Source organism: Leptopilina heterotoma, unplaced genomic scaffold, assembly GCF_015476425.1.
Source record: "Leptopilina heterotoma isolate Lh14 unplaced genomic scaffold, ASM1547642v1 Lhet_39, whole genome shotgun sequence".
Taxonomy (NCBI): domain Eukaryota; kingdom Metazoa; phylum Arthropoda; class Insecta; order Hymenoptera; family Figitidae; genus Leptopilina; species Leptopilina heterotoma.
Window position 1 is genome coordinate 802,670 of NW_025111058.1, and position 27,977 is coordinate 830,646.

Here is a 27,977-nt window from a genome sequence, read left to right on the forward strand (position 1 = left end):
GAAATAAAATAAAAATTTTCTCACTTTCATACCCTGTTTTTTAATGATATTGAAACGTTAAAATAAAGTATTTTTTCTCCTTCGTGGATTTTTCATAATGCAAAATTATTTTCCCAGCATAAATATTGAAAAATTAAATATTAAATATATACGTTTCGCTCTAAAAGTGTAATTTACGGATTTACGCGGAAAAGGAAAATTAAGATTTATTGCTTTATTTTGTTATTTTTAAAGCTCAACACTCTTTTCGAATAGTAATAATTATTCATGATTTACAAAACCCCTCTCGCTCTTTGCGTTTGTAAATGAAATGTCTACAGCATGAATAAATATAAGTAAATTCAAGCCAGTGTTGAAATTCCACTTGAAGTGAAAACCTCTAAGATAAAGCTAGTTTCCTTCAAACAATAAGTGCGTATTTTCATGCATAAATGAAATTATAAAAGTGTTGTAAATTAGAAGTGGAAATTAGAAGCGGAAACTGAAATTAGAAACAGAAATTAGAAATAAAAATTAGAAACAAAAAGGAGAAATAAAAATTAGAAACAGAAAGTAGAAGTAGAAATTAAAAACAAAAATTAGAAACAAAAATTAGAAACAAAAATTAGAAATAGTAATTAAAAACAGAAATTACAAATAAAAATCAGAAAGAAAAAGTAGAAATAAAAATAAGAAACAGAAAGTAGAAGTAGAAATTGAAAACAAAAAAATTAGAAATAAAAATAAGAAACAGAAAGTAGAAGTAGAAATTGAAAACAAAAAAATTAGAAATAAAAATTGAAAACAGAAATTAAAAATAAAAATTAGAAAAAAAACTTAGAAATTAGAAACAGAAATTAGAAATAAAAATTAAAAATAGAAAATAAAATAGAAATTAAAAATAATAATTATCAGTACTATTATTTTTGAATTTTGATATCAGTGAAGAAATTAAAATTTTAAGGTGGAAATTAAAAATAGAGATTAATAATAGAAATTAAAAATACAAATTAAAAGTGGTAATTATCACAAGACTATTATTTTGGATGTCAGTATAGTGAAAATTAAAAATGTAATGCGAAGATTGGAAATAGAAATTAAAAATAGAAATTATGAGAAATAATAATTATGATTACTATTATTTTTTGATATCAGTGAAAGAGAGTTAAAAATTGTGAGGTGTGGAAATTCCTCTAGACATTATTTAGCGTGACAGGAAAATTTAGGATCTTAATATATCTTATAACCCTTTCTCACCGACTCGTATGTACGACACAAGCCTTAATCGAAAACGGATAGCCTCTACCGGTTATCGTAATACCACTGAATAATTTCCTGATCGATTTAGGAATGTTCATGTAAAGTCGTAACTGTTCTACTAACTTTTCCTCAACACATACCCACTATAGAGAAGTTTAGCAATTTTAATGCTCTTAAACACTAAAGATAGTCGTATCAATTCAATAAAATTAATATTTCATCGCGTCTTTCGATAAAAGGTTATTTATCACAGCAATATTATTTATTTCTTCTGTTATACTGCGAAGTCTTCTTTTTTTTACTGTACAAAGGCCTCGGATGATTCTACTTTTATTTTACTATTTTCCCAAAAAGCGACATTTTCGACTTTTTCTTCTAAATATTACAACAAAATACCATTTCTTGGTATTTAAAATGCAAAATACTTCAATTTTTTTTGGCAAAAAGTAACTGTAGTCAAATATATAAAAATTTATTTTTAAATAAATTTTTTTACTCTCTAAATCTGAATTAGTAATTATGTTTACTAATTTTAATTAGTAAGTTAATTTTTGCTTCAAAATTAGTAAATTTTACTTATAAATGTCAATTTCCACTAATTTATTAGTGAAATTTACTAATTCCGAAGCAAAAAGTCAGTCAGTAATTGAAGTTAGAGAACATTTTTATTAATTTAAATTTAGAGAGTAAGATAGTTAAATTTTCGTAATATATTTAATTATAAAGTTTTTAAATTATTGAAATTTAATAAAATTTGATTGAAAATAATTATATTTTTTTAGTATTCAATTAAAAGTTTTAAAAATCAAATTTTGTATTTGATAATTTTACTATTAAATTTTATTAAAATTATTCATAGAAAATTAAATTCTTTATTAATTTTTGTTTAAGATTTCGACGATTTGTAAATAATTAAATACTTTTGAAGAATTTTTTTTAAAGATTTTTGATAATAATGTAGCTTTTTTAAAAAATTTTAATTGAAAATTTTGAAAATTATTGAATAAAGCAAAGAATTTTTTCAACTCTTTAAAATAATTGTGTCTGTTAATGTAAAAATTTTTTTATTGAATTTTATTAAAATTGTATTAAATGAAATTAAATTTCTGAAATGAATGTGATTATTTAAATATTTATTAAAAGCATTTAATTCTCTCGACAAATTTTACTATTTTATAAAAATAATTGAATTGTTTCGAAGAATATATTAATACCTATTGTAGAAAATAATTTAATTCTTGAGAAGAATTTTATTAAAAATTAAAAAAAATAATTGAATCCTTTCGTGAAATTATTTATTAAAATTGTACTTAAATGTTGAAAACAATTGAATTTTTGCAAAAGAATTTTACTATTTATCAAAAATAATTGAATTTTTCCGAAGAATATTATTTATGAAACATTTTTATTAATTTAAAATTAGGGAGTTAGATAGTTAAATTTTTGTAGTATATTTAATTAAAAAGTTTTTAAATAATTGAAATTTTATAAAATTTGTTTGAAAATAATTATGTTTTTTAGTATTCCATTAAAAGTTTTAAAAATCAAATTTTGTATTTAATAATTTAACTATTAAGTTTTATTAAAATTATTGATAGAAAATTAAATTCTTTATTAATATTTTTTTGAGTTTTCGACGTTTTTGTAAATAATTAAATTCTTTTGAAGAATTTTATTTAAAGATTTTTGATAATAATGTAGTTTTTTTTTAAAATTTTAAATGAAAATTTTGAAAATAATTGAATAAGGCAAAGAATTTTTTCAACTCTTTAAAATAATTGTGTCTGTTAATAATTATAAGTAAAAATTTTATTATATAAAATAATTGTATTAAATGAAATTAAGTAATTAAAATTGTACTAAAATATTGAAAATAATTGAATTTTTGCAAAGAATTTTACTATTTATAAAAAATAATTGACTTTTTCCGAAGAATATTATTTATGAAACATTTTTATTAATTTAAATTTAGAGAGTAAGCTAGTTAAATTTTCGAAATATATTTAATTAAAAAATTTTTAAATAATTGAAATTTAATAAAATTTGATTGAAAATAATTATGTTTTTTTAGTGTTCCATTAAAAGTTTTAAGAATCAAATTTTAAAAAAAAATTGGTAATTGTAAATTTTTAAAATAATTGAATTCCTAAAAGTTTTAAAGAAAAATAAAATTGAAAATAGCTTTAAAAAAGTAAATTATTAAAAAATAATTTAAAAAAAGTAATTAGATTTTTTAAAAATTCTATTATTAAATAAATATTTACTTGGATGAATTAGTTATTAATTAAATCAATTAAATGGTATTTGCTTCAAATATTGAAATTATTGGTTTAAATACAAATTATTTGATTCAAGTAAACATTTATTTGATAATATAGTCAAGTAATCAGTTATTTGAATCAAATAATTTTTTTCAGTGAATGTTTGAAATTGAAATGTTTAAAATATAAAATCCCTGCAGAAAAATAAATAACATTTAAATATTTTTATTTAACAAAATTATTTAGTTTTTGAATTAATTTAAAAATCAGAGGTGAAAGGTTCAGCGAATTACGAAATGTTATTTTTCTGACAATAAAATAAACGACTTTTTCGACTTTTTTTTGCTACTTAAAATCGATTTGAAGTCCAAAACTTACAAAACAATTTTTTTCTTTAAAAACGAGAAGTTTTCTTTAAAAATGATAATTTAAGGGTTGTATTCAGGTGGTGAATACTAATTATTTGAAAAATAGTTTCTTTATTGTGATCGCACGTATATTTTTTCCCCTTTTTTTCTAAAATATGAAAAAGTCTCGATGAATAGAATTCTTATTTCTACAATAAAATGATAATGGAAGATTTCGAGCGTGATCTCGAGATTGTCTCCGAATGATGGTTTCAGTTCATCCTGAATGTGAAAGCTCTTCAGAATATCTGACCCCAAAACTTGTTAAATCGCAACTCTTGGGAAGAAAGTCCGTTAAGCCGTATCGAGCGACTTGCGGAGCTTTTCTCTTTTTATTCCAGTTTTTTTACTTTTCCCTTTACTTTCGAGGAATCACTACTGTGCAACTTCGAGCAGTATCGCATTCACCTCACTCTGGGCATTTTTCACCCACTTTATGACCGTTACGTTACGCAAATAATGCGTTTGCATTTTTCATTTATTATTATATCTCTGTGTGTGTGGGGAAAAGTGCATAGTTGTTCGGTATCTCAGATAATAATCTCACCGGCTCATAAATCGAATAATATACGTCCTTCGTAACATTACTTTATCATTTTTATATTTCGCTTTTATGAGCTTCAGTTCTTCTAAACGACAACTACATTTTCAAAAATAAAAACTCCTTTCATCACATTTTTATTCTTCTTTATTATCACCACCAGTAGTTTTTTGTATCGCGAGTTTCTTTCTTTCTTTCTTTTTTTTTTTTTTTTTGCTTTTATTGAGTTTACTAATTAATTGTAAATTTAATATTTTTTAGAGAAAAGTGGAGCAAAACCGGGTACAAAAATGTAATTTACTGTTTACAAAGAATCCAATTCGGGAAATACTTCCTTGAACATAAGAAAACCAGAATAATTGAAATAAATTATTATTATTTATTATTTTCAGACGAATTTTAATTAAGTTCTTTGCAAGAGTTAATTATTTATTATTTTTAATCAAATTTTAATTAATTTCTTTGCAAGAATTAATTTATTTTCAAAAGTAATAAAATTTTTCACAGGAATTCAATTATTTAAAAAAATCATAAAATTCATTACAAGAATTCAATTATTTAAAAAAATCATAATAAAATTGGTTGCAAGAATTTAATTAATTTCAAAAATTTTAATCGAATTCTTTGCATGAATTCAATTATATTTTCAAAAATAATACAATTTTTTACAGGATTTCAATTTTTTATATTAAAATATTTTTCATATTAAAATTCGTTGCAAAAATTAAAATATTTTCATAATTAGTAAAGTTTTTCGCAGGGTTTCAATTATTATATTATTAATACAATTTTAATTAAATTTTTCGAAATAATTTAATTATTTTCATAGATTTTAATAAAAATTTTCCAAGAATTCAATTATTTTTACTAATAATATAATTCTTCACAGAAATTCAATTATTTTTCATAAAATTTTAACTAAATTCCTGGAAAGAATTCAATTATTTTAAAAAATAATGGAATTTTTCATATTAATTTAATTATTTAAAAAAATTTTAATCAAATTCTTTAAAACGATTCAATTATTTTGAAAAATTTTTTAAAAACTTTTTCGTTAGAATTCAATTATTTTTGTAGAAATAATAAAATTCTTTGCTAAAATACAACTTTTTTTATACCTGCTATTTTTATAAGATTTTTCAAAACAATTCAGTTATTTCAATATTTTCATAAAAAATACAATTTATAACAAACATTTAATTAATTTTAATATATTTTTAATTAAATTATTCGAAATAACTCAATTACATTGAAAAATTTTAATAAAATTTTTTACAAGGATTCAATTATTTTCATTTCATTTGTAATTAAATTCCTCGAACAAAATCAAATATTTTCAAAATTTTTCAAAAAAAAAAAATCTTAAAGAAGCAATTATTTTTAAAAATTGTAATCAAATTCTTTGCAAGAATTCAATTATTTTCAAAAATAATAATTTTTTACACGAATTCAATTATTAAAAAAAATTATAATAAAATGCGTTGCAAGAATACATCTGTTTTCATAATTCTTAAATTATGAAAATTTTTCGCAGGATTTTAGTTATTTTTAATGCAGTTTTAAGTAAATTATTCGAAAGAATTCAATTATTTTAATACATTTTAATAACAATTTTTTTGTGAATTCAATTTTTTTTAAGAATTTAATTATTTTCAAAAATAATGAAAATTTTTACAAGAATTCAATTATTTAAAAACATTACTATAAAATTCAAATATTCAATTATTTTAAAAAATAATGCAATTCTTCGCTGAAATTCAATTATTTTGCATACAATTTTAATTAAATTCCTCGAAAGAATTCAATTATTTTCGAAATTTTTCTTAAAATATGCTTCTAGAAAACAATTATTTTAAAAAATTTTAATTTAATTGTTTGCAAGAATTAAATTATTTTTAAAAATAGTAAAAGTTTTACCAGGTATTCAATTATTTAATAAAATTATTTAAACATTGTGGCATTCAAGAAATTTTGTTTATCTGAATAAAATGATTCAGAAATAATTTTTGGAAATATTTGATTATATAGTTATTTTTCATAACATAGAAATCAAAATAAGTTGCAGTTTATACAAAAAATTTGGTATTTTGTTGTAAATATTTAAAGTGAAAATCGAAATAGTCCCTTTTTTGAAAATAAAAGTAAAAAATTGCTTTTTTAAAACGTAAATCGAAAAAATCGACTTTTTTAAAAACTTGTCGGAAAAAGTCGAAAAAAGTTGCCTCTATATCCGAGGCTGTTTGATGTTACTTTGCTATTTTATTATTTTATCAACCAAAAACTTTTCGAAATTGTGCACAGTTTGGAATATGAGTGCATATAATAATAACCAAACACGTATATATATTTTTGTGAAAAATAAAACTCAACTCTTATGACTTTCTCTTTTTACAATAGTCGCAGTGTGTAAAATTTCACAGACTTTTTTTTTATCGACAGATCCATACAACGATTATTCGTATTTCCCTTCGTATTTCCATTCGCGATTTCTTTCCCTTGTAATTTTTTACCCGTGTGTTTACTGCACAACCCGAATATTCGAGACGCTCCACCCCAAAAGAAAGTGGCGAACATAAAACCAGAAGTAGAGTTAGGCTTTCCATCATTTATACTTTCAGACGGCAAGATTTAAAGTGATCCTTTGGGAAAAGTTTCAATAAAAATTGACGGTGAGGAAATTTTATGTCATTCCCTATATGCTTGTATGTCAATCTACAATAACTTGGGAAATTTCTCGAAATCTTTTTTCCCATAATACCTTAACTGATAAAAGAAAATATTTATTTTACCATTATATTTTTTTGGAAAAAATATTTATAACCACACAGCATTTTCAATATAATTTTAAGGCCAATTTTCGAAATTATCCATAAATTTCGAAATAAATAAATAAATTTAAAATTACAAAATTTAGGTAAATAAATAAAAATTTATAAAGAAAGGAAAAATTTTTAATCTGAAGAATTTAAAAATCTGAAAGATAAGTAATAAATAAATTTTATAAATTTTATAAATTTTATAAATTTTATAAATAATGCATAAATTACAAAAGCTCGAGTAGTAAATAAAGAAAGACAAAATAATGGGGAAAAAGTTCATAATGCAGAAATATATTTTATTTGTGTGTAAAATCTATGGCGCCAATTTCGGAATGTAATAACGTTGTTCGTTTTAACGATGAAAGTGGAACTTTCATTTTATGTTTTCAGTTCCCAGCACCTTCAAAAGGTTATAATGCGGCGTAGATATATGTATAGTTGACGAATATATTCAGCTATGAATCATAAATAATTTCATATCATTTAATTACTATAAATGGTATGTATATTATTTTTGATACTTTGATTTTGCATATTCTCAACATTTTGAAACTGTAAAAGCATTTAATTAGGCATTTAATGAATAATTGAATTTAGAATTTCAATTTCAGGGAAAATGTTACTATTCAACATGCGGCTTAAATACTGAAACAAAGTTTTATGAAACTGTTAAGTGCTTTTAAAAAATTTACAAATCACTTAAGTGAAGCTACTTAAATTTTTCTTTTTTTTTCTTCTTTTTTTTTCTTCTTTTTTTTTGGTCCACTAACGAAATCAGATTGATGTGAGCATAAAATTGTGGTAAAAGCATGAGACGATTCGTTACTTCTTTCTCGCTTATCTAAACTTACTGTTTTCTCCAGTTTCAAAACGTGACTCCCTCTACTGGCATAAAGCACTCGAAACGTGAGCAAGTTCGAAATTTTCTTTTCATTCTTTAAACATTGCTTGAAACAAAAACGGAAGAGCCAAATTTCATAAGAAAAGAAGTCAAAACAAACAAACGAAAACTGAAATAAGAATTATTTAATCTATTTTTTTGGTTATTTTCAAAGTTTTGAATATTTTCCATACACTCGGAAAAAAAAAATTTATTTGAAGTAAAATTTCCATTAAATTTTAATTAGAAGATAATTGATTCTATCGAAAATTAATTCTAACGCAATTTTTATCAATCTAGAGATTAATTGATTCAAATATTCCATTGCCAAAAATATAATCAATTTATTTTTAATATTTATATAAAATATTTGTAATACTCTTATAATTACTCAAATTTTGAAATTTGAACTATGAAAACTTTATATATAATTATATTAATGAAAGAAAATTTCAATTTAGATAGAAATTAATATTTTCTATTTATTACTTGAAAAGAATATAAAATAAAAAACAAATCATTAAAAATATCACAGAGGGTGAATAATTTTTCTTTCTAAATAAAAACCCAAAATAATATACATGATTAATATACAATTTAATATGAGACGAAAAAAGGGCGGTGCAAATTCTAATTAACGTTAAATATGATCGAATTTTGTAAAAGAAGTCAAGACCATCAGACTTTAATGTCCTTAATGCTATTATTTCTAGCTTACCAAAGCAAAGTTTCGACCCTGGTTAATAGAGAAGCGCGAAAAGCTTGCGCGCGGGAACTTTGACGACAATGAAAAAAAAGAGAAAAAGGTGTAAAGCCCATTCTGTGATCGCTGCTGTCATCTCGTCATAAACTTTACTATATACTTTCGCCAAAAGAAATACGCATTTTTTTTCTTATATTTACAGACTCCTAAAAATGCTAAAAAAAAGTGCACTAAATGTAGTTTCAAAGTCAAAATATCTTTATCAAAAAGAAAAAAAGGAAAGAAAAAAAAATTATCTACAAAAGGGAAATGTGTGAAAATCGTTAATAAATCAAAAGTTTAGGAGAAAAATACTAAAAGATACAAATTTTTAGAAAATTTGGGGTACTTACATATAGTATAGCAATCGTTACTATACAGTATAGCAATCATTACTATACAGTATAGCAATCATTACAAAACTGTATGGCAATCATTACTATACTGTATGGCAATCATTACTATACTGTATAGCAATCGTTTTACTATACTGTATGGTAACTATATGTTACCATACAGTATATGTACTGTATGGTACTATACTGTATGTAATAATTTATATACAGTATAGCAATCATTACTATACAGTATAGCAATCATTACTATAATGTATAGCAATCGTTTTACTATACTGTATGGCAATAATTGATATACAGTATAGCAATCATTACTATACGGGTCAAAAGAGATGACGTAGAGGACATAATGACGTCATATTCTTGGAAAATTTACTCTCTCACTCTTGTTAAGAAAAAAAATTTTCAAAAACATTACAAAAATTATTTCTATTTCCCGCAGAAAATAAACGGACAATAACAATAACGTAGAGGGGATAATGACGTCATATTTTTGGAATATATAATTTTTTTACTCTCTCAAATATTAAAAGTTTATTTTCTTAATTGATTATATTTTATATTACTTACAAATATTTAATATCTTTCTTATAATAAATATTTGGAAATATTAATACTTTTAACTGTGGCTCGAGTTCGGTCCAAAATTATTTTTACCACTGATATACTAATTTTAAAAATATAAAAAACTCCCGTCTGACATAAATTTATTTAAACTACTGATTTTACAGTAAAAAGAATGAAAATAAAGATGTCTGACTAAAACTAAATTTTACTACTTTTTTTCTTGGAACAAGTGGTAAAAAATACCTTGTCTGGCTAAAAATAAATTAAACTACTGTTTCTCACTATATATTAAATTTTTATTTTTTTTCGACGATAATTTACTCAAATTAGTGACTTTCTCATGACTAAAATTTACTTTAACCACTAATTTCCTCTAAGAAAAAATTCAATTTTTGACGGATTTGAAAAACTATACAGGCTGACTAAAACTTGTTTAAACTACTGTTTTCTCTATTTAAAAAAAGTATGAAAAGTTTTGTCTGGCTAAAACTGAATTTTACTACAGATAATTAAAAAATTACTCTTGTCTGACTAAAATCTGTTTATACTACTGATTTTACAGGAAAAAGTATTAATAAAGAATTGAAGCTAAATTTGACAAGTATTGTTCTTAAAAACTCGACAATAATTTACTCAAATTAATGACTTTCCCATGACAAATACTCAATAATTAATTGTCTGACTAAAATTTACTTTAACCACTAATTTCCTCTAAGAAAATATTCAATAATATTTTACCGGATTTGAAAAATTATACAGGTTTACTAAAACTTGTTTAAACTACTGTTTTCTCTATTTAAAAAAACTATGAAAAGTTTTGTCTGGCTAAAACTGAATTTTACTACTGATAATTTAAAAATTACTCTTGTCTGACTAAAATCTGTTTATACCACTGATTTTTCAGTGAAAAGTAGTAATAGAGAATTAATTAAAATCTGTTTATACTACTGATTTTTCAGTGAAAAGTATTAATAGATAATTAATGCTAAATTTGACTACTATTTTCCTTAAAAAATTTTTTTTTTAAATATTAAAATAGTTGTAAAAAATACTTGGTGTGACTAAAAAGAATTTAAACTACTGTTTTTCACTGTAAAACAGTATATTTACAGTTTCTATTGATTTTTTATAGTTTGCATAGATATGGATAGTTTTTTAAAACTTAAATATTTAAATATCAGTGGTAAATTTATTTTTAGTCAGACCAAGTATTTTTTATCGTTTATCTTTAGGAATACAGATTTTAAAGTACAGTTTAGTAAGAAAACACTTTGTTTATTATTTTAGAGAATCAGAAGTTTAAAAAGTTTTTAGTCAGACGGGCGTATTTTAAGTCCTAAAGTTAGTATATCAGTAGTAAATGTCATTTCTAGTCAGACGAAACTACTTTTAGTTCATTCCATTGGTAAATCAGTAGTTACTATACAGTATAGCAATCGTTACAATACAGTATGGCAATAGTTACTATACAGTATGGCAATCATTACTATACAGTATAGCAATCATCACTATACAGTATAGCAATCGTTACTATACTCTATGGCGTTTTTGTAAAACTATACTGTTTTTGACGTTTTTGTAAATAATTTAATTCTTTTGAAAAATTGTTTAAGATTTTTGATAATAATGTAGTTTTTAAAAATTTTAATTGACAATTTTGAAAATAATTAAAAGCAAAGAATTTTTTCAACTCTTTAAAATAATTGTGTCTGTTTAAAATTATAAGTAAAAATTTTATTATTGAATTTTATTAACCCGTTACCTGTTTCCGACCCATGGGTGGGTCGTGAAAAAGTATGGCCATAACTGTTTCCGACCCACCCGTGGGTCGTGTTCACTATCACTCGAAATAAATATAATTTGTATATAAATTGAAAGATATTTTTCTTTATATCAATATTATAAGAAATTATAAGGGTCATTAATGATATTTTAGAAAATAATTGAATAATTAGAATTAGAATTTCTTTATTTGTTCAAGGAAACCATGAGAACAATTTTTACAGAGGAGCATTCAACAATCATAATAAAAAAGAAAGATAGATAATACAATAATAAATAGAATAATCTTGTGCATACAAATACTGAATAAAGCAAAATTTATACAGCAGAAATTATAAATTACCAAATAACTGAGCGGTCAATGATCACATATATAATATAATAAGAAATTCAATTAAAAATTCATACTGTCACACTGTACCACCTACAACTACATATTATGAACACATCATAAGCAACATAAATAGCATATATGAATTTAAATACACATATTCATACATATTTACACGTGCGCCACAAGATAAAAATAAATAAAAAGGTAATAAAATCCATAAAAAAAGAACATAATTATGTATCAAGAAGCAATAAATATGTAAAAAGTTTTTTTCTAAAAACGAAAAGACTCTGTGAACTTGTTATAGAGCAGGAAAGAGAGTTCCATAGTGACGCAGCAACAACAATAAAAGAATTTTGATATTAACTAGTTCTACACCGAGGAATTCTTAGAACATTAGGGCTTCTAATCTCCCTGGTAGTGATCTCTTGTCTGAAAATAAAATTAATATAATAATAAAATAAATTAGTTATAATTGAAATATATTATACTATTTGAAAAAGTATCAGATTCCGCTGGGCAGTTTGGGACAATCATGTTGTATTTTCCTCAAACAGTTAAGGGGTTAAAATTCTATTGAAAGTAATTAAATTCCTCAAAGGAATGTCATTATTTATTAAAAGCATTTAATTCTTGCGAAAAATTTTATTATTTTATAAAAATAATTGAATTGTTTCGAAGAATTTATTAATATTGTAGAAAATAGTTGATTTCTTACAAAGAATTTTATTAAAAATTTAAAAAAAAAGTAATTGAATTCTTTTGTGAAATTATTTATTAAAATTGTACTGATATTGAAAATAATTGAATTTTTGCAAAGAATTTTACTATTTATAAAAAATAATTGAATTTTTCCGAAGAATATTATTTGTATGAAAATAATTTAGTTCTTTGCAAGGAATTTTATTAATATTTTGCAAATAATAAACAATCATAATTAATTATGTACTTATAATAAGTGGATTTTTAAATTTTCGAATCTAAAATTAATAAACCAATATCGAAGAAGCATTTGTTTTTAGAGATATTGAAAACTAATTGACTGAAAAATAGATTTTTTCGATTACTGATGTTCTCGAAAAGAATGCTTCGAAACATTTAGATAAAAGGGAATTAAATGAATCGTAGACTGATACGATATACCTAACGAGGAATAGAAAATGAAAAAGGAAAAAAAAATTCTCAGATTCATTGCGTCTAACGATCCTTGTAGGCCTCCCTCCCTTTCCCCTTCGCTTATATATACTGCAAAAGTATCTTGCATTCCCCGACCATTATCCGTCTCTACTATTCTTACAGTTCGGCATTCATGAAAAATCCTAATTTCCCCATCTAAATGCATCCGGTATCTCTGCTAAATGGTTGAACCTCAGTTTCTGACATAATAAAGTCATTCGAACTTAATCCCTTCCCCTTGTCACCCTTCATCAAAGTCGGCTACACATTTTGCTCCCTTTTTATCACATTATTATTCTTCGCCTCTATTATTAATCCATACACATATTTATAGTTCACAAAAAAGTTCATTTCCCACTGACAATTTTTTCAAAAGAGAATTTTTTTCAATTAGGGGATTTTTTTCAAAAGAGAATTTTTTTTTCTTAAAAGCGAATTTTTTCAAAGTAAAAATGATGCACGAATTTAATATTCACGTTCAATTAATCTCTGCTGATTCATCTCGAGCAAATCAGCTCAAAATATTTGTTGGAGGTCAAGAGTTTCTAATTAGGTGAATATATAATAATAATAAAGCGATTAATCACATAAATTTAGGTCAATTTACGTTTAATTTCATACGTGATAAATGAATAAAAATCTGACTGGACAAATGGAAAAAAATAATAGCAATCGTGATTTTGATTTCAGCCGATTATTGTTGTTGAGAGAAAAAAATATTTTTACTATTTGAAAAAAAATATTAAATATTCGGTACTAAAATAATATTATTGATTAATTATTTTATTGTTTGAAAAAAATATTTTTGTTATTTGCAAAAAACATATTTACTATATTTGAAAATCATATTTTTATTATTTGAAAAAAAATATTTTCTTATTTGAAAAAAATTTTTGTAAGGACATAAAACTGTTTTAAAATCTGTAAATAATAATTTATGGTTTTATTAATACAGAGCGTTTTTTTGCGTTTACGATTTTTTTTTAATGAGTGGTAAACAGGATTTTATGTGAGCCAAAGCTGTTAAATTTTTTGTAATCTAATAAGTAGTAAAAGACCGTTTCTATCAGACTAAACGATTAAAATTTTTGTAACTTTTACTCGAGTAGTAAAACTAAGAGATATAAGTAGAGAAAACATTTGTTAAGATTTTCAAAATAGTAGTAAGAAATATTGTTTGTCAGCCAAAATACTCTCCTGTAATCAAAAATAAGTAGTAAAAGAGCATTTTGATCAGACAAATGAATTTAATCTCTCTTTGTAACTTTGATATCAGTATGTAGTAAAAGTGATTTAAAGTATTAGGGCAAATGGTTTTTACTTCTTGCGATATCGATTTCAGTAGTAGAGGATATTTTTAGTCAGACAAATTTTGGTAAAATTGTATTTATCTAGAAAGTAGTAAAAAATAATTTTCGTCATACAAATTTATTTGAAACTTGAATTTTGAGTCGTAACTGTCGAATTGGTAGTGAGAGTAATTTATAGCCAGACAATTTTTATACAGTTAAGAAAAATTTTTATACTATTGCAATTTTTTTACTATTTGAGTAGTAAAATATATTTTTAGACAGACAAAGTGCTTTCAACTTGTGTTTTAGTGACGAATGTTTATTTTCTTTTTAGAAAAGAATAATAAAACAAAAAATATAGAGAAAAAACGTAAAATAAGTTTTAGTAGAACAAAATATTTTTAATTAGACTAATTTTCTAATTTTCCTATTTACTTAGAAATAAGTAGTATAGAACATTTTTAGTCAGACAAATGTACATTTTTATAGATTATAAAAAAAAGGTTCTAAATTAGAGCTGATTTCGGTATTAAAATAGAACCAAATTACGATTTAGTACCAAAGTTGGTACTAAATGAGTACCTTTCTTTTTACAGTGTATGTCAAAACTTTCGAGTCAGTAGTAAAAGTAATTTGTAGTCAGACAATTGTGCTAATAATTCAAGTAAAAAATTCAATCGTACTGTCTGACTAAAACTGTGTTGTACTACTTAATTTCTAATCTCAAACCTATTTCTCATTATATCTAAACAAAATTTGTTTTTTTTTATTTATTTTATCATATAAGTAGTAAAAAATTTTCCTGGTCAGATAAGATTTTACAAATTCTTGTCCCTTTTTAATTACATATACGATTTGTTCCGGTAGTAGAAGACATTTTTAGTCAGACAAATATGTTAAAATCCTGTTTATTTCAAAATAAGTAGTAAAGAACAATTTTGGTCAGACAAATGTAATTATTCTCATTACTTTCGAATCAGTAGTAAAAATAATTTGTGGTCAGACAATTATTTTATATGGCTTGTAATTTTATTTGTATTTCAGTAGTAAAATTTATTGTTATTCAGACAAAATACTTTCAACTTGGGTTTTTAGTTGCGAGTTGAAATAAAAGGAAATAAATTAAGTAATATTGCAATATTGGTTTCAGTGGTAAAATATATTTTTAGTCAGACAAATTTTGCTAAAATCGTATTTAATTAGAATTAAGTAGTAAAGAACAATTTTAGTCAGACATATTTATAATTAATCTCATTACTTTCGAATTAGTAGTAAAAGTAATTTGTGGTCAGACAATTTTCTTTGACATTTATTGCAAATATCTGCTCTACTGCAATTATTTTTACTATTTCAGTAGTAAAATTAAGTTTTAGTCAGACATAATTCTAATTCTTAATTTACATTTAAATGATTTAATAAAGAGTTTACGAAGAGTTTACAATGTGATTCACATATAATAACAAATTATTGTCATAAAATCGTAGTTTTCAAGAATAAGAGATAATTTAAATTGGATTGTATACAAAAATTAGTTACTTTAACAAAAGCTTTTGTGAAGCCTGCTCTTTTTAAAATATCTAAATGAACTTACATAAAGAATTTAATTACAATTGTCTGAGTAAGTCGTCCCTTGTGTTTGAAAAATAAAAACCAGATTTAATTATCTATCATTACTGCTGTCTCTCAGTATTCCCCTTGATTTATTATTTGCTACACAATTAAAAATTTAAAACAGAATGAATATTAAAGAATTTAAGATTAATTTTTGGAAGAAATACCTGTAATTTTTTTAATTTAAGTCTAAGATAATTTTTAGCTTCGTACAATTTGTAATTAAAAATTATTATGTACAGAGTAAATTTGACTACTTCTGAGGTAGATTTTTTTTGATTTTTACAAAAGAAATTTTCTTTGAAAGTAGTAAAATTTATTCTGGAAATAATTTTTAATAATAAATTTTAATAATTTAGAGAAAATTTTACCTAGTCCGAAGTAAATTTCTACTAATTTTTACTTTAGGTTTAGTAAAAATCATGGAATTTTAAAACTAAAGGAGTGTTTGGACGCAAATTTTGATTCAAAATTAAAAAAAAATTGTAGACCATGGAAAAGGATTTATTTCTTACTTGAAAATATTTTACTTATTTAAAAAATAGACTTTTTTTCATATTTCTTTAGATATAAGTAGTTAAAAACAAGTTTGGTCAGACAAATTGGCTAAAGTCTTATTCAGAGACAAGTAGTAAAGAACAAGTTTGGTCAGACAATTCTGCTAATAATAAAATTATAAAAATTTAATCGTACTGTCTGACTAAAACGATGTTGTACTACTTAATTTCAAATTTCAAACCTATTTTTCATTATATGTCTGACTAAAAATTTGTTTTATTACTTATTTTATCACATAAGTAGTGAAATATATTCTCAGTCAGACAAAATTTGTTAAAATCATATTAATTTAGAAAAATCAGTAAAGAACAAATTTGGTCAGACACATATGTATAATTAATCTCATTACTTTTGACTCAGTATTAAAAGTAATTTGTGGTCAGACAATTATTTTTTTTATATTTATTGGGATTTTATTTGTATTTCTTTTAAAATTTATTTAATTTATTTTTAGTCAAACAAAATGCTTTCAACTTATGTTTTAGTTAGGAGTTTGAAAGAAAATAAATTAAATAATAATGGAATATAGATTTCAGTAGTAAAAAATATTTTTGTCAGACAAATTTTGCTAAAATCGTAATTTTATTTAGAAATAAGTAGTAAAGAACATTTTGGTCAGACAATTCATTTAAATTTATTGCAATTTCTATTTGCATTTCAGTAGGAAAAATTTATTTTGTTATTGAAACTTCTGTTTCAGTTGCAAAAAGTATTTTTTTTTCTTTTTTTTTAACTGAATCCCCCTTTTAAAAATTAAAAGTCCATTTTTTACTCAATAGAGTGAAGAAACAATCTATTTAACTTTAAAAGAATCCTTTCATTGTAAGCGGATTTTCCTCCTAGTATTTATTTAAAATTATTTCCTCTTGGAACCTAAGAAAAGTCTTTTGAAACTTATGTCTCTCAATTATTAAAAGAACAAACTTTACTGTTGACAGAAAACGTCTCTGAAACGAAAAATAAAAATAAATATTGATAAATAAATAAAAAGATTTTTATATAAATATAAAATTTAGTTTTTCTACATAAATAAATTTTGTTTTTTCAGACATTGATTCTGCTCAACTCTGTATAAAAGCAATCATTTGATATACAGAATGTTCAATGAGGGTGAAGAATTGTGCAAAAAGTTTTGCAAAGGAATATTTAGACTGAAGACAATAAGTGAGGAGAGACGAAGCTGATAAATCTAGAAATTGAAGATCCCTGAAAAAAAGGGGGTGCTCTAGGGGCCTTTAAAGAAGCATCCCACTAGAGCAAAAAAAAAGAAGGAGAACATGAATGTACCTTGCTACCAGCGGAAGAGAATTTTTATTAAGAAGGATAGAGAGTCTCGCGCGTTTAAGCTCTCTTAGCGAATCGTTTGGATGACTTATCTGGAAGAATAATCGAGAGAGAGAGAGAGAGAGAGGGAGAGAGAGAGAGAATGTTCGAACACAAGCAGACAATCTTGGTGGCGCCGGCACTCAGCAACAGCAGTTGTTGGCGGCCCGGTTCCTCCCAGATGTCCTGGACTGGTCCAGGACCTGGAGAGCTAATTCGCGCGGCCTTGATTCTTCTTCTTAGCATTGGAATTCTATTCGCCAACCTTGTCGTCATTTGTGTCATCAACAGTCGTCGCTATAATAAATACATTCACGCTCAGGTAAAGTAATTTTCGATTCTTTTATTTTTTTTATTAACTTATTTATTTACAAAGTTGCTACGCAAAAGGAAAATGTGTGAAAATCGTTAATAAATCAAAAAATTAGGAAAAAAATATTAAAAGATACAAATTTTCAATAAATTTGGGGTATTTAACGATTGCTATACTGTATAGTAACGATTGCCCTACTGTATAGTAACAATTGATATACTGTTTTGTAATGATTGCCATACTGTGTAGTAACGATTGCTATACAGTATAGGAATCATTGCTATACTGTACAGTAACGATTGTCATACTGTATAGCAATCATTGCCATACTGTATGGCAATCATTACTATACTGTATAGCAATCGTTACTATACAGTATGTCAATCATTACTATACAGTATGGCAATCATTACTATCTAATATAGCAATCGTTACTATACAGTATGTCAATGATTGCTATACACTATGGCAATCATTACTATACAGTATAGCAATCGTTGCTATACAGTATGACAATCATTACTATACGGTATGACAATAGTTACTATGCAGTATAGCAATCGTTACTATACAGTATAGCAATAGTTAAATACCCCAAATTTATTGAAAATTGGTATTTTTTAATATTTTTTTCCTAATTTTTTGATTTATTAACGATTTTTACACATTTTCCTTTTGTAAATTTCAAAGATAGTTTTTTTTTATATATTCTTTTTTTCTTTTTGATAGAGACCTTTTGACTTTGAAACTACATTCAGAGCACTTTTTTTTTAGCATTTTTAGCAGTCTATAAATATAAGAAAAAAAATACGTATTTCTTTTGCCGAAAGTATATTCTAATAATTTTATTGGCTAAATTCAATTATTTTCATAAAAAGAAAAATTCTTCTTAAAAATTGAATTATTTTCAAAAATGTTATTAAAAATCAATACTCAAAAACTTAATTATTTTCGAAAATTCTAATAGTTTTCTTGACAAAATTCAATTATTTACAAAAATTCTAATAATTTTCTTGTCAAAAACTTAATTTTTTTTAAAAATTCTAATAGTTTTCTTGTCAAAATTCAATTATTTACAAGAATTCTAATAATATTCTTGTCAAAATTCAATTATTTTCATAGATAGAAAAATTCATCTTAAAAATTGAATTATGTTCAAAAATGTTTTTAAAAATCTCCGCAAAAACTTAATTATTTTCAAAAATAGAAAAATTCTCTGTAAAAATTCAATTATTTTTGAAAATTCTAATCATTTTCTTGGCAAAATTCAATTATTTCTAAAAATTATGATAATTTTTTTGGCAAAATTCAAAATTTTCATAAATAACAAATTTCTTCGTAGAAATTCAATTATTTTCAAAAATTTTAATAACTTTCTTTGTAAAAATTTAATTATTTTCGTAAATAGAAAAATTCTTCTGAAAAATTTAATTATTTTCAAAAATGTTATTAAAAATCTATACTCAAAAATGTAATTATTTTAATAAATAAGAAAATTCTTCTCCAAAATTCAATTATTTCCAAAATTTTTTTAAATTTTTCGTCAACATGTAAATTATCTTTATGTAATATTTTTATAAGTTATTGAATTTCAAAAAGGTTTGAGTTTGAAATTTTTGAAAATCGTAATATAATTATTTTCATAAATAATAACATTTTTTTAAAGAAATTCAATTTTTTTTCATGAATAATTAAATTTTTTTTAAATTGTTTCGATGGCGAAGGAAAATAAAAACGAGAGTTGAAATTCAACCCTCCATGTGTGCGCATATATGTAAATATAATGAAAAATATGTATTGTTCCTTTCAGCCAAGATATCTGTTAACTAGTCTCGCGAGTAACGATCTTGCCATTGGACTTCTGGTGACTCCATTCGGCTTCCTTCCGGCTATATATGGTTGCTGGCCTTACGGTGAAGTCGTTTGTCAAATTCAGGTAATTTTTTACTGCAACTGCGAAAAAGTTTCATGAATATAAAATTCGAGCGTGTATAGTTACTTGACAACCACCCAACGTCACTTTTTGAAATTTAAATATTACACAAAACACACATCATCCTGTGTTGTAAAGCGAATTAAAATCAAGCTCACTCTCTCCTATATACGAAACATTACTCAAATCTCATCATTCACCATTAATTTTTTTCCTCTTATTTTCATCTCGACTTTTAATGCTTTTACGTAGAAAAAAATATTTTTCTCTCCGACTTAATTATCAAATTCAATTAAGACGATTACATTATTTTCAAAAAATATTCGATATTCAATTATTTTCAATATCTATAATATTTTCATAAAATTTTGCAAAAGAATTCAATTATTAAAAAAAAAATTATAAAATTCATCCAAAATTCAATTATTTTCATAAATAATAAAAATCTTCACAGAAATTCAATTAATTTAGATTTTAGAATAGCATTTTCAAAAAAATTTAGAAAAATTCATTTATTTACCAAAATTTTTATATAATTCTTTACAATATTTTAAATACTTTCACTAATAATAACATTTTTCAGGAAAATTAAATTTTTTTAAAAAATTTTTGTTAAAATTCTAAGCAAGAATTCAATTATTTTCATAAATAATAAAATTCTTCTCAGGAATTCAATTATTTTTAAACAATTTAATAATATTTTTCGCAATAATTCAATTATTTTTATAAATAAAATTCATCGCAGAATTTCAATTATTTTTAATACAATTTTACAGGAATTTCTAAAAAAATGTTATTATTCTTAAAAATTTAATTTCAATTACTCGAAAAAATCAATTATTTAAAAACAAAATTGTTTTCTTTATATTCTTTGGAAGAACTCAATTATTTACAAAAGTATTAGAATTATTCACAGGAATTCAATTATTTTCAAGTATTTTAATAAAATTGTTCGAAAGAAATCAATTATTTTAAATACAATTTTAATTAAATTTTTTGAAATAATTCAATTATTCTTTTAGATTTTAATAAAATTCTTCCCACGAATTCAATTATTTAAAACAAAAATTTAATAATATTTATTATATTTCGAAATAATTAATTATTTAAAACAACGTTTATAAAATTCTTATAAAGAATTCAATTATTTTTAAAAATAACAAAATTTTTCACAGAAATTCAATTTTTTTAAAATGTTTTAATAAATTTTTTCGCAATAATTCAATTATCTTCATATTTAATAAAATTTTTCTCAGGAGTTTAATTATTTTTGAAATTTTTAATAACATTCCTAGCAACTATTCAATTATTTTTATAGATAATAAAATTCATCGTAGGATTTCAATTATTTTTAATACAATTTTATATCAATTTCTCCAAAAATTTAATTATTATTACAAATTTAATTTCAATTCCTCGAAAGAATCAATTATTTGAAATATGTTTTATTAAAATTGTTTGGAAGAATTAAATTATTTAGATAAATATTAGAATTCTTCACAGGAATTCAATTATTTTCAAAATTTTTCGAAAGAAATTAATTATTTTAAATATAATTTTAATTAAATTTTTTTGAAATAATTCACTTATTCTTTTTGATTTTAATAAACTTCTTCCCAAGAATTCAATTATTTACATGAATAATTTCTCTGAAGAATTCAATTATGTAGATACATAACGAAATTATTCTTGAATATTCAATTATTTAAGGCATTTTAATAAAATTCTTTGCAAAATTCAATTATTTTCATAAAAAGTAATAAAACTCATCGAAGAATTTCAATTATTTTTCATACATTAATTAATCGAAAAATTCCATTATTTTTACATATAATGTTTTCCACAAGAATTCAATTATTTAAAATAAAATTTTCATAATATTTCGAAAAAATTATTGATTTAAAACAATGTTTATAAAATTCTTATTTGATTCTGAATTTCTGAAATTATGAATTTTTGTGATAAATTTTGTTTTTAATGAAAATGTTTACATTTTTTCTAATAATTTAATAAAAAATTTTATTAAAGCTTTCAAAGTTATTGATTTGTTTCAAAAAGAATTTTATGAAAGAACTTTAAATAATTGTATCTATTTGAAAATTGATTTCTTTTTAAATTTTTACTTCGAAAATTATGATTTTAAATAATTAAATTTTAGTAAAAATTTTGTCATTTACGAAAATAATTGAATTTTTAAGAAAAAATATTATTCGAACTTTTTAAAAATAATTGAATTGCTTTGAAAAATGTTATTAAAATGGCAAATAATGAAAATAATTTAATTTCAACGAAGAAATTCATTATTGTACACAAAACTAATTGAATTCTAACAATAATTTTTTTTTTAATTATTTAATTTTATTATGTTCTTTGTTTTCTTAAAATTTATTAAAATCTTTGAGAATGATTCTTTTAATTTTATCTATTAGTAGATTTAATTATTTTTTTCTTAACTTTTAGGTGAATTTAACTATCTTGAAACAAAAAAATTCTCGATTAGACAGAAAAAATAGAATTTGATGTCAAAATTATCTAATAAAAGAATCCAAATAATATGACATCGTAAAAAAAAGTAGTAAACAGTAGGTTTTTAGTAGATAAGAACACGAAACTTGGGCATAAATATCAATATAAAATCTGCGTTACAATAAATATAAATCAGAAAATAATCTCAAAAGTGATGAAACACACATATATAAAATAAAGTAAGCTATGAAATTGGTCTATACGCCTTGAATTATTAGGAGAGGAGACATACTAATTTCTAGGAGACAAATGAGTAAGACCGTAATAGGCATGGATGGTAGGTACTTGGAAATCAAGAAATACGCGACCACAAATCACTGTTCCTGGCTCCGGAGTCGCCAAGATTATCGCCAGGAACCTGATAACGCCCTACCAACTCGTGGAACGAGTGCCGGAAGTAGCTCGAGTTCCTGACGGCAATTTCCTCCTAGCAAGTGCTCTCCACCAAGAGAGAGGCTCGATCCCGATCTCACACGAATCTGGCAAAGATAAATCACGCAAAAAAGAACAGACACACCTATATATACTATATACATAGAAAACGAGGACTTTATGGACCAATTGGAATATAATTAATTTCAATTTCATTTTCTCTCCAGAATTATTCAAATAGCGAACAAGTTATCAATTTGTTTTCGAATTAAATACCTTCGCCCCGAGGTGAATGTCACATGTTTTAATTAAACAAAATAATAAACTCTAAAGTTTATTATAATCATTAAAAAATTTATTATTTAAATATTTGTTAGTTTTACGTCCAATCCGATAATAATTTTATAACATTATTTAGGATTCAATTTATTATTATTATTATTATTATTATTATTATTATTATTATTATTATTATTATTATTATTATTATTATTATTATTATTATGAAAATTACAAAAATTTTTATTTTCAAATATAAACTTTTGAATTTAATTTCATAATTAAAATTTTAAAAATTCATTTATTTTCATGAATAATAATATTCTTCGGAAGAATTCAGTTATTTTTATGAAATAATAAAGTTTTTTGCAAAAATTCAATTATTTTCAGTACAATTCTAACTAAATTCCTTACAAGGAATTTAAATTTTCTTTGAAACAATTGCATGATTTTTCAAAAATTTTAATAAAAATATTTGCAAGATTTCAATTATTTTATAATAAATAATAAAGTTTTTCAATAGATTTCAATTATATTAAAAAATTTTGAAACAAATTCTAGTCAAGAATTCAAATGGTTTTCATAAATGATTAAATTTTTCGGAGGATTTTAATTATTTTCAAAAATTTGAAACAAAATTCTTGTCAAGAATTCAATTTTTTTCATAAATACCTAATTGAATATTTTTTACAGAATTTTAATTATTTTCAAAAATTTGAAATAAATTCTTGTCCACAAATCCTTTCGAAGTAAAATTCATCGTAAAAATTATTTTGAAAATTATTTTGAAAATTATTTTAAAAAGTTGAAAAAATTTTTTGTTTAATTCAATTATTTTCAAACTTTTCAATTAAAATTAAATTTTAAATTAAAAAAAAAAAATTTTAATTAAATAAAAAAAATTAAAAATTAAATTAAAAATAAAAAATTCAAAAAAAAAAAAATTCAAAAAACTGCATTATTAATAAAAACACAAAGAAATTCTTCAAAAGAATTTAATTATTTACAAAAACTCTAATAAAAATCTTCAAAAGTATCTATTCTTTGAAAAAATTTAATTATTTTCTATATTTTAATAAAATTCCTTGAATTAATTAAATTATTCTAAAAAAATGTCAATAAAATTTAAAGAACAATTTAATTATTATTAAAAAATTTTAATAAAATTCAATAATGTTTAATTTTTAATGTTTAATTATATTAAGAAACACAATTATTTTAAAAACTTGAAAGAAATTGTTCATAAAATTAAATAACTTTCAAAATTTTCAATTAAAATTATTAAAGAAACTCCATTATTTAAAAAATTTTTTTGACAACATTCTTTTGCAAGAATGCAATGATTTTTAATACATTGATTTTAAAATTTTAAAATTGAAAATATTTGAAAAGAAAAATTATAAAAAAAAGTTAGGAAATAACAAGAGCAAACAACAACTAACTTCAAACTGCGAACAGATTACCGGAATACAACGATTATTAATATAGATTATTAGAATTATTTATTATAATTATTATAATCATATTATAAATATAATAACAAAAACTATAAATATAATTATAAATTATCAAAAATTTTAATTACGTTCTTCGCAAAAGTTCAATGATTTCAAAAAATTTATTATAAAATTTGTTGCAAGAATTTAATTATTCTCATAAAAAGTAAAATTATTAGTATTATATTAGCAAAATTATTAGTAACATTTTTCCAAAAAAATCAATTACTTTTGAAAAATTTTGATAAAATTCTTTCTAAAATTTTAATATCAGAAAATAATCAATTTTTCTATGAATTATTTATTTTTCTATTTAAAAAAATTGAATTCTCATAGAATTTTCGGATAAAAATTGATTTAAAAATGAATTTTAGTTAAAATTTTACAAAATAATTGAATAATACAAGCGTTATTGTATGAATTTTTTTTTAGAAATAATTAAATTTCAAAAGAATTTTAAATGGAAATCTTTGAAAATTGCAATTGTTGTAAAACTATAATAATATTTAAATACATACTTTACAAATTTATTAATTTAATATTTTTCTAAAAAAATATTAAAATTTTGAATAATTTTTCTTTTAACATTTAAAAAAAAAGAACATTGAATTTTGAAAGAATTACTTACAGTTGTAATTTTTACAAATAGTTAAATTTCAAAGAGCTTTTACAGATTAAAATTATTCCAAAATTTTAAGTCTTGTGGAAAAATAAATAAAAATAACTATTTAATTATTTATTTGATAAAAATTATTTTAGTTTTGAATAATATTGAGAAATTATGAGAAAAAATTCTTCTTTTGTAAAATTGTAATTACAATTTTTTTAAAATAGTTTAAATTTCTACAAAAATTCAAAGATATAAATTAAATTTCCAACTAATTGGAATTTTTTGTCAAAATTAATTGAAATAAATATGTTATATTTCAAAGAATTTTATTTCTTACAATTATTTTGAAACATAGTCGTATTTTTTAAGAATTCTAACTAAAAATTTGGAAAATAATGAATTTTAGAAAAGTTTAGAATTGATGTTTTTTCCAGGATAAGAAAGAAAGAAAGAAAATTAAAATTTTTCATGGAAAATGGGAAAAAAGTCAGGAAAATTAATTTCTTCATTCGATTCTTTGTAAAGAAAATTACTTTGTGCAACACCTGTAAGGAAAGTAATACTTTGCATGCCTGTAAAGTAGGCGCAAAACAGTACTTTGCTGCACTAGTGCGGCAAAGAGCTTACTTTGCTGCACTAGTGCGGCAAAGTGCTTATTTTGCTGCACTAGTGCGGCAAAGTGCTCACTTTGCTGCACTAGTGCGGCAAAGTTCTTAAACTTTTGGGTTTTTTTGGTGATATACATAGGTATTTGTTTTCTATTGTAGAATACCTGTTTTTTACAGTAATATACGCGTAGAAAACCACGTATATTACGTGCGGTAACATACGTTTCAAACCCTGCTAAACAGTACGTATGTTGGCGTCAACTAGCTTTTTTTAAACAGCTTTTTTTATCAAAACCAAAAGGTGTTGCACAAAGTACTGTGTGCAACACGTACGAAAGAAGATTTTCCGACTTCGTGCAAATTGCTGCCCTCGCTTCGCTCGGGACAGCAAACTTTGCACTCGTCGGAAAACAGCTTCTTTCTGTACTTGTTGCACAATATACTATTTTGTTACCCGATTTATTGTTTCACTTTTCCCTATAATAAAAGAAACCACTAATAAAAAAGTTAGAAAGAAAACTAACTTTTTAAAAAAATATAAATCTCGTTCTCCATTTTGTATTTTTTTTTACATTTGTTCCTGTTTGTTTTTTAACTGCACTTTTGGCACTAAATATTTTTACAGTATATGCATATATAATAATATTTTTTGCCATTTTCTTTTAACCCCGTTCTCGATTCTATACATTACTCGTCATCTGTGTATTTGTGAGTGTGTGTGTGTGTGTGCGGAGTATTTAATTTGAGGGCTGAGAAAAAGGGTGCCTATAGTAAAATTCATTGTGGCAGATGGCACAAAATCGTAATGTTAGTTGCATCCATAAAGATACATGAGAGCAGTTAAGAGGCGGTTACTATGGTGACCGTTGGCAAAATGCCAAGAAAAAAAGCGCTGATAATCTCAAAAGGACTGGGGTACAAATCTGGCCTTATTTGTTTGTTGAAGACCTTCACCTCACCTTTCTCCCGTTGATGAACCTGAAACACTTTATAATTCCAAATTGATAGGGCTCCTATTTTTATCATTCATTATTTTATTCCTCAACTTTTTTTTTTCTTTCCTCAATCAATTCTTAATCAATTCTTAATCAATTTCTCATCAAATTTCAAGTGTTCTTTTCTAAAGTACGTTCTATTATTTTCCAAATGAATACTAATTAATTTCTCTCTCTTTCTCTTTTTTTTCTCTCTTTGAAAATTTAAAATGCTGTTAATTGTTTTTTTCAAATTGTTCAGAGAATCAAACTGTTCATCAAATTGAAATTTTACTTCGAAATCAATTTATTTTAACTCGCATTCTTTTATAACACTCGTATAAATTTACTAATAAAATGATGAAAAGTCATCAATTATTTTCAAAAATTTTAATTAAATTCTCCGTAAGTATTCAATTATTTTCACAAATAAGAAAATTTTGCATAGGAATTCAATTATAAAGAATTTAATTTAAAAAAAAAATTGAATTAAATTTAAAAAAAATTAATTATTTTTAAAAATTTTGATAAAATTGTTTGAAAAAATGTAATTATTTTCATTACAATTTTTATTCAATTCTTCGAAAAATTTGAAATGAATGTAAAAGAATTGTCTGACTACAGATTGCTTTTACTACTAATTCGAAAGTTATGAAAATCAATATGTTCAATTTTGTCTGACTAAAATTATCTCTTACTACTTGTTTCTAAATGAATACGAAAATATAAGAATTGTGTTTAACATTTCCATAAGTGGATGAACTTCAAAAGATTTTGATTTGAAATTTTGTCAATTTTCAATTTTAAATGAATTTAATTAGAAATATTAAAAAAGTTGGATTTAAAAAAAAATTTTAAAAAGTAAAATTCTTCTGAAATTAGTTTTTGTTAATATATATTTAATTGATTATTAAAAATAATGGATTTATAGAAGAATTTTAGTTAAAAACTCTAAAACAAATTGAATTTTGAAAGAAT

At 22.8% G+C, this 27,977-nt stretch overlaps 1 protein-coding gene across 6 annotated transcripts in view; it reads left to right on the forward strand.

Moving 5' to 3' along the window:
• The window catches only part of LOC122506012 (trace amine-associated receptor 1), a gene marked incomplete at its 3' end in the record, with an annotated part of 90,741 nt that overhangs the window by 49,818 nt on the left and 12,946 nt on the right, over positions 1-27,977 (forward strand). For all 6 annotated transcript variants that reach the window (XM_043617967.1, XM_043617965.1, XM_043617966.1 and 3 more), the window contains 2 exon segments: positions 17,614-18,210; positions 20,012-20,137. In XM_043617967.1, the coding sequence (XP_043473902.1) occupies positions 17,992-18,210; positions 20,012-20,137 (345 nt within the window).